At 38.3% G+C, this 14730-nt stretch overlaps 1 protein-coding gene across 2 annotated transcripts in view; it reads left to right on the top strand.

Annotated features, from left to right (window-relative positions):
• PRRG1 (proline rich and Gla domain 1) overlaps positions 1 to 12516 on the top strand; it is a 31988-nt gene extending 19472 nt beyond the window's left edge. The window contains exons 3-4 of one of the 2 annotated variants that reach the window (XM_030476723.1): positions 1168 to 1328; positions 8858 to 12516. In XM_030476723.1, the coding sequence (XP_030332583.1) occupies positions 1168 to 1328; positions 8858 to 9382 (686 nt within the window). In that variant the 3' untranslated portion in view covers positions 9383 to 12516. The remainder of the gene's footprint in view (positions 1 to 1167; positions 1329 to 8857) is intronic. The other variant, XM_030476724.1, reaches the window with a different exon arrangement.
• Positions 12517 to 14730: the final 2214 nt, after the last annotated feature.

Raw genomic sequence — 14730 nt, 5'->3', positions numbered from 1 at the left:
GCTGCCATCCATTTTTAAAAGTCAAAATCAGATTAGCAAGGAAAAGAAAACACAGCTGATTTGTATAATATTATAGATAAATCATTGCTTAAACCAGTCAGTCGCTGTCCTTAGCAGATAGTGAGTTTGTCTTCCTAGTATATCAGGTGTCTCAGACTAATGAAGAAATGATTGCACAAGTCAGGAAAGTGGTATGAGTGTATCAGCACGGCAGTGCATTGAATAATTAGCCCTTCTTGCTGGCAGTGAGAGCCCAAGAACAGTGTGGCACTGACATGATGTTCTTGCTTTCTGACCTGAAATACATGGAAAATTTCTGCGTTGTTCACTGCAGATGTACCTCCTGGGTAATTCAGTCTGCTGGATTTTGGAGTGTGCTGGTTGCTGCATATTACTGTAAAAATCATTGGGTCAGGGAGTTTGAGGGAAAACTGGAACATCAGAAGAAAAGAGCTTCCAGCTCTCTTCTTGAACAGGAAACTAAGGAAAGCAAATAAGGAATACCTGTGTCAGAACATTTGTTGCCTTTTGGGGTTGTTTTATTTGGTTCATTAAATAAGGTGAGGTTTTATGTATAATTCAAGAAAATAGAAGGAGGCTACTTCCCCCACACCCCCAAAAAGGTCACTATTTCGTGGTTGAGATTTCCAGAGTGAATGAAGCAAGTCTGCTTCAAAGTTGCTTAAGAAAACTTACAGACTTCGACTTTGATAGACGCAGCTGTTCTGGTGTGTGTGACTGGGTAATGCTCATAAATATTTATATCAAAAACTTCAGAGCGTTCTGGCTGTGATGCCTTCAGGCAGTTGAAAATATCCTTTTGGATGTTCACAAGCAGTATTTGTTTGTTCTGTGTCATCTTAGTTTAAGAAGTTGCTTGAGCTGAGCATGTGGCTGTCTCTTCTGAGCACTCTTCTTAGGCACTGGCTTCAGTCTTGTTTAAGCATACATGACTGTGATGTTGAACTGAGGTCCATCACATTGGACGCTTATAACAATAACTACCCCAACTGCTTACAATAGCGAACAAAACTAGGAGAGGCCTTTTATCGTACTAAATAAAGGGAAAAACTTTGAAAAAGCTCTTTATTTTGTTTCAGCAGTTCTAGCTTGAGGTTTTAGATGTCTATTTTAGAGGTGACCTTTGTTGTCTCTCCTATTATTCAGTGTTCTTAACAGAGGACAAAGCCAATTCTGTGTTAAAAAGATACCCAAGAGCCAACACGTTCCTGGAAGAATTAAAGCAAGGTGACATAGAACATGAATGCAGAGAAGAAATCTGTAGCTATGAAGAAGCAAGAGAAGCATTTGAAAATGAGGAAAAAACGGTATGTTTTGGTGTGTATGTAAAGATGGGTAAGGTGTATGATACTAAATTTTTGGGTGTGCTGAATGCTTGTGTGTTTTCCAACATTAGATTTGGTTTTGGCCTGTTTCTTTAAGCAAATAAGGTGTATGGTGGAAATGGATAGTCTGCACAGCAGTAACTTTTGAATCCTTTGTCTCAATTAAACTGAATTTGAAGGGGGTAAAAGTTTCAAAGATAATTATGCTCATAAGTGTTATGAAAAGAGACAGCTCATAGTATTGTGAAAATAGACAAGGAACATGAATTAATATCCCCACTTGGGAAGAGGTAGGCAAATCTGTCATTGTTTGGCAGCACTATTTACCCAAATAGCCTATGTACTGTTGGGTTCTTCTATTATCACACACTTAAGTTTGACCTGGATATCATAAATGCAGTTGTTTGTCTTGGAAGAAATCACGGGATTGAGACTGTTATGGGGAATATATAGTAGCAGAGGGCACAAGTCTTCATTTATCTCACTCCTTCTGGAATAACTTGTTTATTAACTATGTCCACATGAAATGAGTGAGCAATTCAAAAAGCTTTCTGTTTGAAATACACCTTCAAATCCCAGCTGCTGGTGTAGCTGGCCAAAGTGTTTAATGCCCAGACTGTTAATAGTCTAAAATAAGGAAAGTCTAGTGGCCTTCTTCAAGCTAAAATCTGTAAGCCCCCAGAAGGTATTGTTAAACAGCAGTGATCTAAACCATGGAAAGAACAATAATGTATGTTATGCAAGGGCAGTGATGCATTTGGCTTGACGGGAATGAAGCAGATACTGCCCACACAAAATTGTTGCATAAGTCTGATGGCTTCTCTAATTAATAGAGACTTGTGGGCTAATGGCTCTGCAGGCAATAGCTGCACATCATACCCAACATATATTACTTCGCAACATATTCGCAACATCAAAAACAGCTCACAGGTTTTTGATGGTGGCATCTGACCTATTCAATACAACAGTCAAGAATATTTATTTTTTTTTTTAACTCAAGACAGACATGGATGAAATTAGGGCTGAATTTGAGGATAAGTCTGAAGTGACAAACAGGTGCTAGAAAATGTGACTCAGAAAACTTACCTCCAACAAACGCTTTTATCCCTTGTGTGTTTTTGCACAGGGAAATTATACTTGCAAGGTCAGTGGGTTAATGGGCAAAGTGGCACAGGGAGCATTGCAGATTTCTTCTAGAATTTACACAGGTGATGCGTTCCACTCTTTGGTGACTTGGCTCTACATCAGAAAATAGCTATGTGTAAAGGCATACTGAATGCTTTAAGTTCTTGGCATCTTTCTGCTGGAGGTCATAGCTGGGGAGATGGATAAGGCTGGAATGAGAACTTTCTAATTTGTTGAAATTAAGTAGTAGGACCTGCGGTGTCTCTTCAGAGCTGCTTCTTTCTGAAACTTTAGAGTGCATGCACACACGTTTTTTACCTCCCAAACTTGGCTTGGTGTGGCCATTCCTAATGATAGCTCATTATGTAATTAAGAATAGTGTGTACAATGACACAACTTGTGTGAAATTCTAACACAATATCACTTCTGCTGAAGTAGCACAGGAAGTTCAAGTCTCCAGAGAAAAGCATAGCCTAAATATACTGCTTCTCGTTTCAGCTTATTTTCCACCATTTAGGAACGTTTTGTTTCGCTAGTTAACATTTCCCTTTCAGACGTATTTGGGAAATAGTAAAATAGAAATAGTTACATTTCTATCCTTGCTACAACCTTTGTGTCACAGGAGAAGGGGCTTCCAATGAGGTCCTGAACTTTTATCCATTTCTACTACTGTATCCTTTTTGCCTAGCTACTTTATTCTGTTGTTGGTAGCTTGCTAATGGGCCAGGCTCTGCTAATGTGCAGTTTTGCCTGACCAGCCTCATTTACTCGAGGCTTTATTTAGTCCATTGTTCCCCAGCGGTATCCATCCTTATAGCCACTTAGTAAGTCTCTCTTTGTATTTTTTATCTTGTCCACTTGGTTCTTAGTTTTTCTGCAGTCTTCTGGGGAAACGTGCAACATATGGATGTGTAATGATAAAATAATACCAAGCAGTTTCCTCAAGTTACTTTTGATGTATGAGTTTTTCTTGAAAGTTAGCACTGTGTACGTTAAGTGTACATTCATAGCTGTCATGGAAACATTGAACGCCTTTAACACTACATGGGTTTGGGGATTTTGATAGGTTCAGAATTATTATTTAAAATTATAAAGGAATTATAAAGATAATACAATTATGTTAGTAAGACTAGAGCCAACAGGGAAAAATTTGCAGGGCTTTGTGGATTAAACAGAACATGAAAACCAGTGCTGACAAATGTAGTGCATGTGGGGGAAAAGAGAATATTCATTGTATATATGATTGTCTTTGAACTGAACTTGGGGACAAGATCTGAATTTGAATCTATGAAGACTTATATTTAATGCTTAGCAGTCAGACAAAGCCAAAGCAAAATAAAAGCTTGAGTACTAGGAATATGAAGAAAGGAAAAGGGATTAAAACGGAGAACGTAATTATGTCATTGCACAACCGCATGTTGAATGTGCTACATACAGCTCTGGTCTCCCTGTCTTCTAAAAAACAAATTAGTAGCTGAGGAAGGAACAGAGGACAAGTGTGACAGTTGACCAATGATATGAAAAGACTTCTGTAACAATAATAGATATTGAAAGAGTTAAATCAGGGAATACGTGAAGATGCCTGTGAGGAGCATGAAGATCGAACTGAGGTCAGTCACTTGCCATCCTTCTGGCAGGAGGGCTAAGAGGGCCTCAAAGGAAACTGGAAGGTGCAGGTTCAAAGCAAATCGAAGTGTCTCTTCTCACTGCAGATAATTGAGCTGTGGACTGCCTTGTCACAGGAAGTCTCAGATCCTGAAAGCTTGTATAGGTTCAGAGAACAACAATATAAATGAATGGAAGATAAATCAATCTGGAACCATTGAATAAAAGGGGTCAGCTTTGGCTAATGGAAGTTCTGCAAGTACAAATATTTGAAGCTGGGAGAGTAGCACTGTCTGCTTTTATTTGAACTCTTCTTCCAGCAGTCTCTAATGATTGTTGTTAGAGAGAAGGTAGCAGATTAGGTGAACCCTGGGTCTGATCTAGTAAAGCTGTTCATTTGTAGTACCTGTAGCCTGCAGGCAGCACTATATGTGGTCACTGGTCACTGGTCAAAAGTTGCTGGGAGACTCAAAGATTTGTTCAAAGGTTACTGTGCAAAGTATCTGGGTGTGATTGAAGCACTGATACTAATTTTATTTCCATTAACTCATTTTTTTTAAATTATACTGCATGAAGATTTGAAAAGCTAGAAATCACAGATCTTGATTTGTATTTAAAATTTCCCACAAATTTTAAGTATTACAAAAATTGCAAGGTTGTCTTCATAGCTCTATTCTAGCAAAACAAGCCACTAAAAAGCTTAGCAAGCAACTCAAAACTTGTCAGCACCAGATGGGTGATCAAGTAAGACTGCTAACATAAGTCTGTGTGTAGTTATGGGTGCTGGAAAAATACCCAGAAGAGGTGAATCTCTTCCTGCCACCTGGAATTTAGGGCAGACTAGAAGACAACAGTGTAGCAGGTACACTTCCCGTTATTGCCTTGTTCGCATCCTCTGCCTACTGAATACCAAGCAGTCTCCTGTCTAGCATATTATTAGTCTACCTTTAAAACAAGTCAGACAGTTGACCAAGGATCATTTGAGGTTGATGATGCTGTCAAATGTAGTAAAGGCCTCAGCTGAAATTCTCAGCAGGGTGCGAGTCTCTTAACTTTCATGTGGATCCTTTATTTGAATCATCATTCAGATCCAGTCAACTGGTGCTCTGTTCTGAGAAGTATTAGAAATAAAAGGGAAAAAAAATTCTGGCAAATTGGCTGTAAATGTCTTTGTGTTGGATGCCCTTGAGGATTTGTTTTGATTATTTCAATCTGGATTTGCCAAAGCAGTAAGGGACATCCAGAAAAGTAGTTCTCAGCAATAAGTTTTACATGTTTTCCAAGTCCATCACAGTTATCTGATTCTGTGGCCTGTTTAACTTAGTTTTTCAGCCTTTAAAGGCATATATGCCTGGTGTTCCCACCTGTACAGCACTCGAGGGTAAATGATTGTTGGAGTATCCTTTTCATAAAACAAGAGGTAGTAATTTTGTCAAGTAGAAAGCAAGTCCTTTTTGTTGTTGGTTTAAGAGACCAGCTACTGTGGAAGGGATGTTTGTTCTGTGAGTTCTTCAACTTTGAAATTACTCTTACCTTTCTATGTGAGTTCTACAGCTACGTCCTAAATTTTCAGTACTTCCCTCTCTTGGGTTTTTTCATAGCAGTTTGTACAAATGCTCACACTGTGCAAATTCATCCAAGTTCTTTGTGGTTTTGTTGGGCGAGATTTGACTTTGACTGTATTTGACTTTGACCAGAGGCTTGTCCTCTTCCTGTGCTTTCACTTCACAGTGCAGTATAGCTGTGGGGTGGCAGAGCAGAGGGGGAGCTGCTTGGCAGCTGTGCAACTCCAACCTGACATATTAGTTTCCTAAAGTTCCTGTCAGTTCCATCACTCTGGAACTAACAGTATTTGTGCTTCTCTTTGAGATCTGGCTTGCAAAAATGGAAGCTAGAAACCTGGGGTCTAGTACACCTAGTAAGATTTTGGCTGGTGGGATTTTGTGGGTTGTTTTTTTGCTTTGGTTTTTACTTCCTCAAAGAGGAAAATTTAAAGAAAGATTTTAATTTTAGGGTTTTTTTTCTAATGACTAAACAAGTTTGTTTGCTTCTTTGTATTTTTCACCTGTGTGCAGAACTTTATTCCTTTATCTCTGTAAGATAGCCTTAGACCTAAGGCACTGTACTTCTTGACAGAGGGATATGTGTCTAAACTGTTGGAATTCCCTTTGCCTTGCATGTAAATAAAAATTGACACTAAACTATTTTCATCCTTAAAGCAGTTTAAACTCGTATCTTAGGCTCTTTATGCACCTGTCTGGTCACATCATCAATCTGAACATCCCTCACAACCACACACCCTATTCTGAACTAATTGCCTGCCACTCTGGGAAAACAGCTTTTCTGCTGCTTTGCCATGTTGCAGAGTGACAAGGAGAGATGCTGTTATTTCAGCTTTCTGAAGAAGGTACAGAGACATTTTCTTCAGCAGATAGAGCTGAGCTAGAAGTAACACGGAAACAATACTAAAATACAAGTCACAACTTAGTACCCTTCCATCAGAGAAGGTGTATTTCCTCTGCAGTCTGCAACGCAAAATATATTGCTAGGGGTAAAGTGTGATTTCTTCTTTTTCATCAAAACTACCTTTCTCCTCCACAGTCTTTAAAATGACACATTCTTACACACTATACTTGATGACTTTCAGTAAATCTTTGCAACTTTGGCCTCAAAACCAAACATTGTGCCATTTTATTCTTTGCTGCTGTTGAGGCAGCAGAACAGTTAAGTGGGAAGCTTGGTTCCAGTACAGACAATAGCATTTAATAATTCTAATAAATCTTTTTATGCTTTTTTAGTCAACAATATATTTATTATTCTGCTAAAGAATCTAGTTAGTCATATTCAAATCATATGGAAAGGTAATAGGTAACATTTAACTGTCTGGTGATCTGGGGGGGAGACATGAGGTATTGCATTTTGTTGGCTTTTATCATGCAGAGATCTCAAAAGTCCTCAGCTGTGCAGCTAATGTAATTTTTTAATGTTAATTCCCCCCCTCAAATTTTTTTTTTTTCCCCAAAGTGGGCACAGTTGATCTGGGGCTCACTGTGGAACAATGCATCAAGGAAAGCCTTTGTAAATAAGTATTTATGGAGGTGAGTCCATCTTCCCAGACTTGCTTACTTTGAAGACAATGCTACTTAGCTTAAATGATTTGGACCTGAGTTTGCATCAGAGAATCAGAGAGGGCACTGTGGCAACCTGCTTGTGATGTCAAGCCTTGGAATTTAGGAAGAACACCTGATCCTGGGTTGCTGTAGGAATTAAGACTTTTTTTTTTTTTCCTTTTATTTAAACTTGCACGGGTTATTGGTATAAGAACAACTGAATTTATGTTTTTAGAATGTACAGGATAGCCAGTTGTTCCATGCATATGGCATTGCTCTTAACCTTAGTGAATTCTGAGGAAGCATTATAAGCATGTGTTTTGCCCATGGAGTCCTGGTCCTTTGCACAGGGCAAGCTTTGCCTCCGCACTAGAGGGGCCATGCTGCTTCTGGACTCGGGCTGCCTCCAAGATCAGTTTGATGGCATTATCTGTCTAATGCCAATCATGTGGCAGCAGTCATGAACTAAAAAAAATGATGGATCCGATTCGTTTGTGCACAAAGCCAGTCAGTCTGCAACCTGAATAAATCACTTACTAATAACTAAGCACTGACAGTATTGATTTTACCTGGTGACTATTTTATAAATACCTGCATGTGAGATGTGTGCTATCACTTAAAATGGATGCTGGCATGAGTATGAATGAGTCAGGTCTCTGCATTTTTAAAGAAAACTAAACAGTTCAGAGTTTCTGACATGGATTTGAAGGTTGTGGGGGTTTTTTAATTACTTTTTTTTCTTATATATGACTATAAAAGTGGAAGTGCTTCTTAGTAGGAGAGATCTTATATTACAGGTGAGGATGACTGCTGTTTTGAGGCATGATATGCTTTTCGTACTGTTTTTTCGTAGCATTCGCTGCAGAGAAAATTGGATGGCAATGTGGTCTTTGTGTTCCTGCTTGTGCATATTAATATAGCAAAGAGTACTGTCAAGTACTGGTGTTCTTCTTCATCTTTATTTTCACTTGGTCATATTTTCATTTTTTCACGTTCTGTTCCATTTATCTGTAGCTGTGTTGTCAAAATTTCCAGAACATAACAAGCTATGTAATGTTCTCAGAGTGCTGGAGCTATTTTTAACTATAAACAGAGGATCTGAATCAACTCAAAATAAGCTGACAATTGCTTTATGAGCCAGAGGGTGGGGGAAGTCTAAATTATGAGATGACAGTATAACATAGTTGTGCTTTGCCAAAATGGTAGGTCATTCTGAAACAGCATTTCCCTGTGAAATTGTATTAGTATATTACTACAAATCTAAAACAAAGGAACAAAGTCCTAACTTCTACCTTGAGCGATGCTGAAAAATTTTAATCCACCAGATGGCTGATGTGCATGCTGATTAGATATTATTATTGTTGTTATTGTTGTTGTTACTATCCTAGTCCTGTCTGAGCTGCGTGTTTTTAAATATTAAGTGTAGACACAGGAATATTAAAAGCAGTGAGGAATTGGTTTAAAAAAACCCCAAAAATTCTTTTGTATCACTAATCACATCAGAAGAAAATTTGAAAGTTTATTGTGTGTGCTTATCCATACGAGTTCTTAGTTTAATCATCAGTATTTGAAATGCCTTTTTTTTTTCTCATTCATTTGAAACAACTTGATTACAGTGATTATTTTTTAATTGTCCTATAGTTTCTGACTTATCTTGTCTTGCTCTTCTAGAAGGAGTTCTGGAAAGTCTACAAAAACGGACTTCAGGGAGAAAGTAACACAGGACATACCTGGTATTCATTTTACCTTGCATTTCCATTAATCATTGGCCTTTTTGTTATCCTCATTGTCATTTTTGTCATATGGAGATGCCTGTTTAAAAAGAAAATGCATAGACAGTCGGTGTACATGCATAGGGGAGCCCACGAAGCGATGGGTGATGGTGCTGTGGCTGATGGCAGAGGTCCTCTTCCGCCGCCTCTCAGCATTGTTCATTCCCCACAGGAGGAAATGTATGAAGTCAGTGGGCTCTCTCCAGGAGATCTGAGCTATATGGATGGACGGTCAGACTCAATATCCACAAGGCTCTCAAACTGTGATCCTCCTCCTTCATATGAGGAAGCCACTGGTGAAACCAGTATGAGAAGAAGTGAAACTGAACAACATTTAGATCCACCCCCACAGTATGATGACATTGTGAATTGTAGTTCAGCTGGTGCAATTGCATTATCTCCAATTGTCACCAGTACTAAGTAAAGCAAGAAGAATGCTACGGACTTCTTAAAAATTACTAATCATTTTGTAGCACTTTATCTTGGCTTATTATGCATTTCTGTAATTTAATGGACTTGTATGATGAACTTCACTTTTGTTTTAGATCCACTTGTTCTTTGGGTTTGGGATTTTTTTTCCCTTTTGGCAGGTCTTAAAAATTAAGGACTCTGTATGGAGAGTGTAGTGCAGATACAAACGTGGTGCTCTGTCATACGTCTCAAAAGTACCTCTGTGTTGAGGATGCCACTTATTTTAGCCCAAACATTGTCCACATTCCCCACAAAATGCGTGGAATCTCCCTCCCCTTTCTTACTGCAGACTGTCAGAATTGTCTAAAATATGGAATCCTTAAGCCACATTTTCGATAGTTATTTACACTAAAGGGAACTGATTTTGCAATATTGCCTTTTGTCCAGTAGGTTCCTTTTTCTCACTTGGGTTTTTGTTAAATGCTGAATCCTATCATGGGCCCTTGGAAGGCTGAGAGCAGTAAGCCTTTGTGTTCAAACCAGTATCTCGTTAAGAGTGTGCTGGCGTAATAGCAATAATTTCAGAGTCCTAGCACAAGAGGTGTATTCTAAAGCTTTTGCTATTACAACTCAAAATTCTGTAAATGTTTAGAAGCTAACAATCCAAGACACTACTTAGTGAATTTAATACTGTACTACTTTTGTCCATGTTCTGACTTTCCTCTGTTTTCTATTTGTTTTTACTTGTGTGTTCTAGAGGTGAGGAGTGTGTGTATGTTAAGTTTAGAATTTGAAAGTTCATGCAACAGTAAATAATGAAATACTCGAATGGATAAAATCCTGATAGTAGTCTTCCTACCATAGTCTTCACTGGGACCAGGATATTATCCATAAACTCATAAACCCATAGGTATTACTTTCTTTTTAAAAGGGGAAAAGAAGGAAAAGCATTCAGTATATGTGAATGTCTTTTTTTTTTTCCCCCAGCTGTGAAATAAAAACCTCTTCCTCAAATCCTGATACTCTTTGCCTCTTGCATACTTACATGTACCATGTGTGCACCTTACGTTGGTTGCTATGGAAATCCTTTGCAGAGAACGTAGATAACCATTTTTTCAACAACAAATATATTTATTGCTTATCAACTCCAACAAGGTGCTTCTGTTGCAAGAGTTAACTATGTTATAATGAAATACAACTACTTAATTTTTTCATTGTTTCTAAGAACAGCATAGTGCTTTTATCAATGACATGAACTCCTAAAACACGCTCCATTCTCGCTGTGCACAAGCCTTTTTTTCACAGCTCTTAGATTACAGGTGCTCATCAGAGTAAGAGTTGCTGGGAAGCATGTTAGTCCAGGCTGGCTCCAGAAGTTGTTGCCTGGCTCATTCCAGCTGTAAGCATGGGGCCCACCTGATAAGGCAGAACCAGCAGGACCCACGGTGTATTTTTCTAAGAACACAATCCAGGCGTAACCACAAGCATTAGTCTGGAGTGACTTTTTGAGGCTGAAGGCATGTAGGTTTCTGTCAGACTTGATGCAGGTTAGAATAGAGGCTTGTACAGAATTTCAACCACCTGGTTTAGACATTGATGATACTTAAGGCGGTGCAAGTTGTAGTGTGGTAATTCTTTTTTCCCAGTTTGATACCAAAGTTCATTGCTTGGTTTAGCTTCTGAATACTCATTTCAGTTTTCTTCCCATGCCAATGTAGCTGGCATTAGCTTTAGTATTGGTCTTTGTTCTACTAATGAATTATCACCAATTGAAACATATGAGCCTTGAAGGACTACTGTGTTGACTTTCTTACAACAGAAAGCCAAGCTGAATCTTGTTCCAAAGACCCCAAATGAAAGGCCAGTGCCATCCATTTGAAATTGCTGTTATTGTCCAAGATGTATGCTGGTGTCTTCTGTCTCATGGGGGCTTGGTCCATCTTCCCTAAGAAATTTTACAGAAAGCTGCTGAAAAGAAATGTATGGTCATAGGTGGGTGTGTATATGCACAATTCTGTAAGAATCTGATGTAATGTATTGGCAAATGAAGTAAGGATTTTATGATTAGTTTTAGTTCTCATTTTCAACAAATAGTAGGTTGCCTCAGTTGCCTACTGAGGACATTGAGTGGCTAAGGCAAGTTGCATTAAGAGTTAATAGATGTACTCCAGGCCAAACCATTGTCAAAAACTTAACCTATATTTCTTTTATATGATAGTTATTGGGCATGTAAGTACAATGTTTTGGACACTTGCAATAAGAACTGCCTGGGTCTTGATTTTGGACTTTCTGACCTTTTCTTTTGAAGTGGTTTTAGCTCTTGTGTGTCCTGAATTGCCACTTGTAGAAGTTAAAGCTCCTTTTATACTGAGCAACAGTTAATACACTGCTTTAGGCAGACGTTACCAAAACAGTGCCTCATCTCAACATGCAAGAACCACCTCAGAATGAGCTGGTATTTCAATGTCCATGCCATATTGGCATCTCCTGTGCCTGCCAGCACAGCTAGCAGTTTTAGCAGTTTGGATATAGACTTTCCTGTAGGAAATGCATGGAGATCGCCCATTTCAGATTAGGTCATTCAGCAGACATCATCATCCCCTGAACATGGGCAATCTAGTTTAGAGATGAGCTGGCTTTGCTTTCTCTTCTTTTTTAATTACCATGTATTCCACTGCCACTTTTAACAGCTTTATGTTTCTGGCTCCTAAGTTGAACATGTTGCTTTTATGTGCAATGCAATAATGATGCTCATCCTTCAAAAAAAAGCCACAACCAAATATCTAAAGTGATCTATGAGTTTAATTTATTGGGTTGTGCCTTTTCCATGTACGTGAGTGTGAAAGCCATTGTGGGCTATAAGCTTACGTGTTGGTGAATAAATTTCATAATTAAACAAAACTTGCGTAGGACAGTTATCCAAATGTATTTCCTCTAAGACATGAACAGCTTTCTCCATGTTGGAATAATGTAAAACTACAAATTGTTTTATTCTTATTTGTGAAATGTGGGAAAATAGCTTAGTCTTGTGTCTGGCTTTTCTAATCTTATTGAAAAATAAAATTTCATTTGTACTGGGTTTTTATACAGCTTTTTTTTTTTCCTATCCTGTAATTGCACTGTCATGCAATAAATATTATAAATGTATAGTTGTACCTCTCTAAAGGTTTTGCAAGTCTCAATGCAGTACTATCTTGACTGATGATATGAATTGCCACGGACACTGCCTTTCCCACTTCTGAATATAACCTTGAATTTCATCTTCTATTAGGACTGAGATGATTTATCTACTAAAACTAACTTAAATATGTGTCACTGTTTTAAGGAATGATGGAAATTAATTATTTGTTTAGAATTAGTGAAGGTTGTTCTGTCTTCACTGGATGTAAATAACCTCTGATTACAGTATTGCATACTTCAAAGGGGTTTGGTTTACATTAAATTATCCTATTTAAACATTTTTGCCTATGTTTATAGAATTTTTTTTTGTAACATTTGTTTTTCAAAATGCTAAATAAAATTTTTTAAGATGCCTCTGTTTCAAAATATCAGTTCTACACAACTACAGTGAGAATTTACTTTGTGTATTTAAGTGGTGGTCTTTTAATTTCCATTGTTGTATGTACTTAATCAGTTGCACTGAATCCATTGTTTTGATAAAATACATTTTTTTTCTTGCAAAGATTTGATGTTCTTTAAAAATTGAGGCTCAGTTTTAATCAGATTTGTGAATTTGTTTATTTACCGTTAAAAATAAAAAAGAAAAAGCATTCGTTTTGGCCATAACCAAATAACAGTCACAGGCACATGGAAAGCAGAAATTATTCTCTGTTACAAGTTGAAACAGTACACTGTAGCAAAAAATGTTGAAGTCGGAGTACTTGATTTCAAAGTTGGCTTCAGCCCTTTGAAAGAAAGGGATTGCAAAATTTTGCACCAGCTTTGGGAATGATGCTTTAATTGTGGACAAAGACGGGCGGGGGGAAACCAACCAAAACTAAACAAACTAAAACTCAACCTTGCATAATGATCCTTACTGGAAACTAAAGATCCCCATTGCATTCAAGACAAACTTTGTGTCATCCTTTCTCACTCAGCTGTTGGTAAATAGGATAATATGTCCCTGGTCCTTTTCACTAGTTTACCGCATGACTGGAGTCTGTTGCAGGCATTAGTGAAGCCCAATGGGAGGGAGGTAGCTTAGAGTGTCATGAACACGAGTACAGTTTTGTACTGGTCATAACAAAAATGCAAAAAGAGTCACTAAACAAAGTGTGTGGGACTTTCCAAGCCATCCTGTGCACAGCGGGTTCCTGGGTCAGCTTTTATTTGCATAGCTCAGAGCAGAGTGCTCAGCATTGGGTTAAGTGGCATTTGCTGTGCGTGTACACGTTCAGTGTCCTGACCATACATCCATCAACACTAGGTAATGTGTTTGAGCGTGGTTCAATGCATGATTGCCTCTGCATGCCTGGCTTCAAGGTATTGAAATGTGGCGGATATAATGTTAATCTGGTATCATGAATCTCGGTGTCTATAAAAAATCACACCAGGTTACTAGTGATGAATGTTCATTATTGTTTCGTGAACACTGTTCTCTGCTGTTCTAAATCACACTGATGGATTCCTTTTTATCTTCTGCATAGTGTGAACTTTGTAAATACTTTGTAGTGCTACTTGCTGATTTTTAGAAAGAAGAAAAAACATGTTCAGCTGAAAGCAGTGAGGTGACATCTGTGCTGTTTCATTGCTTGCTGCACACACATTTGATTGATTTGCTATGGGGTAATTGAACTTTGAGCTTTGCCAGAAAGTTGAACTATGCTTTTCTTCTGCAGTGGGGTCTCAGTAATTGTATTTTTCACTTGGCAGTGAGTTATTGAATGCCAAGTAACAAGTCAATGCAAGAAAGACCTTGCCTATATTTTCTTGATTGTATCAATTATGCAGCATTTGCTTACCATTTAGCTCTCTGCAACAACGTTTGCTGTAATATTAGGACCTGTGTTCTCTTTCCCTGTCCTGTCTCAGTGCATCATGCACTAAAACCACACGGACTGCTGTGCACTTTGCCTGTCTTAGAAACAACACAATCTAAGAATCCAAACAAAACACTTCAGTGTGACCTGCCCTTTCCTTCTCCATTTGGATGCTTTGTATGTACATGTGTGGCTCCTGGGGTTAGCTGAGGATCTTAGAGCAGGAAGGAAACAATCAGAAATTTATTTCAATATACACAGCAACGAAATCTCTGCATAAGGAGTAACCTGTACCAGACAGTATCCCTGGTCTTTCCTGTGGTGTGGGATCTGTTTTCTCACAGAACAGACCCTGGACCAATTCTATAGGTGAGAGGTTCCC

The sequence above is a fragment of the Strigops habroptila genome, chromosome 2 (genome assembly GCF_004027225.2).
Source record: "Strigops habroptila isolate Jane chromosome 2, bStrHab1.2.pri, whole genome shotgun sequence".
Lineage (NCBI taxonomy): Eukaryota > Metazoa > Chordata > Aves > Psittaciformes > Psittacidae > Strigops > Strigops habroptila.
The sequence above is the reverse complement of the archived record's forward strand: the minus strand, read 5'-3'. Positions and strand labels throughout refer to the sequence as shown.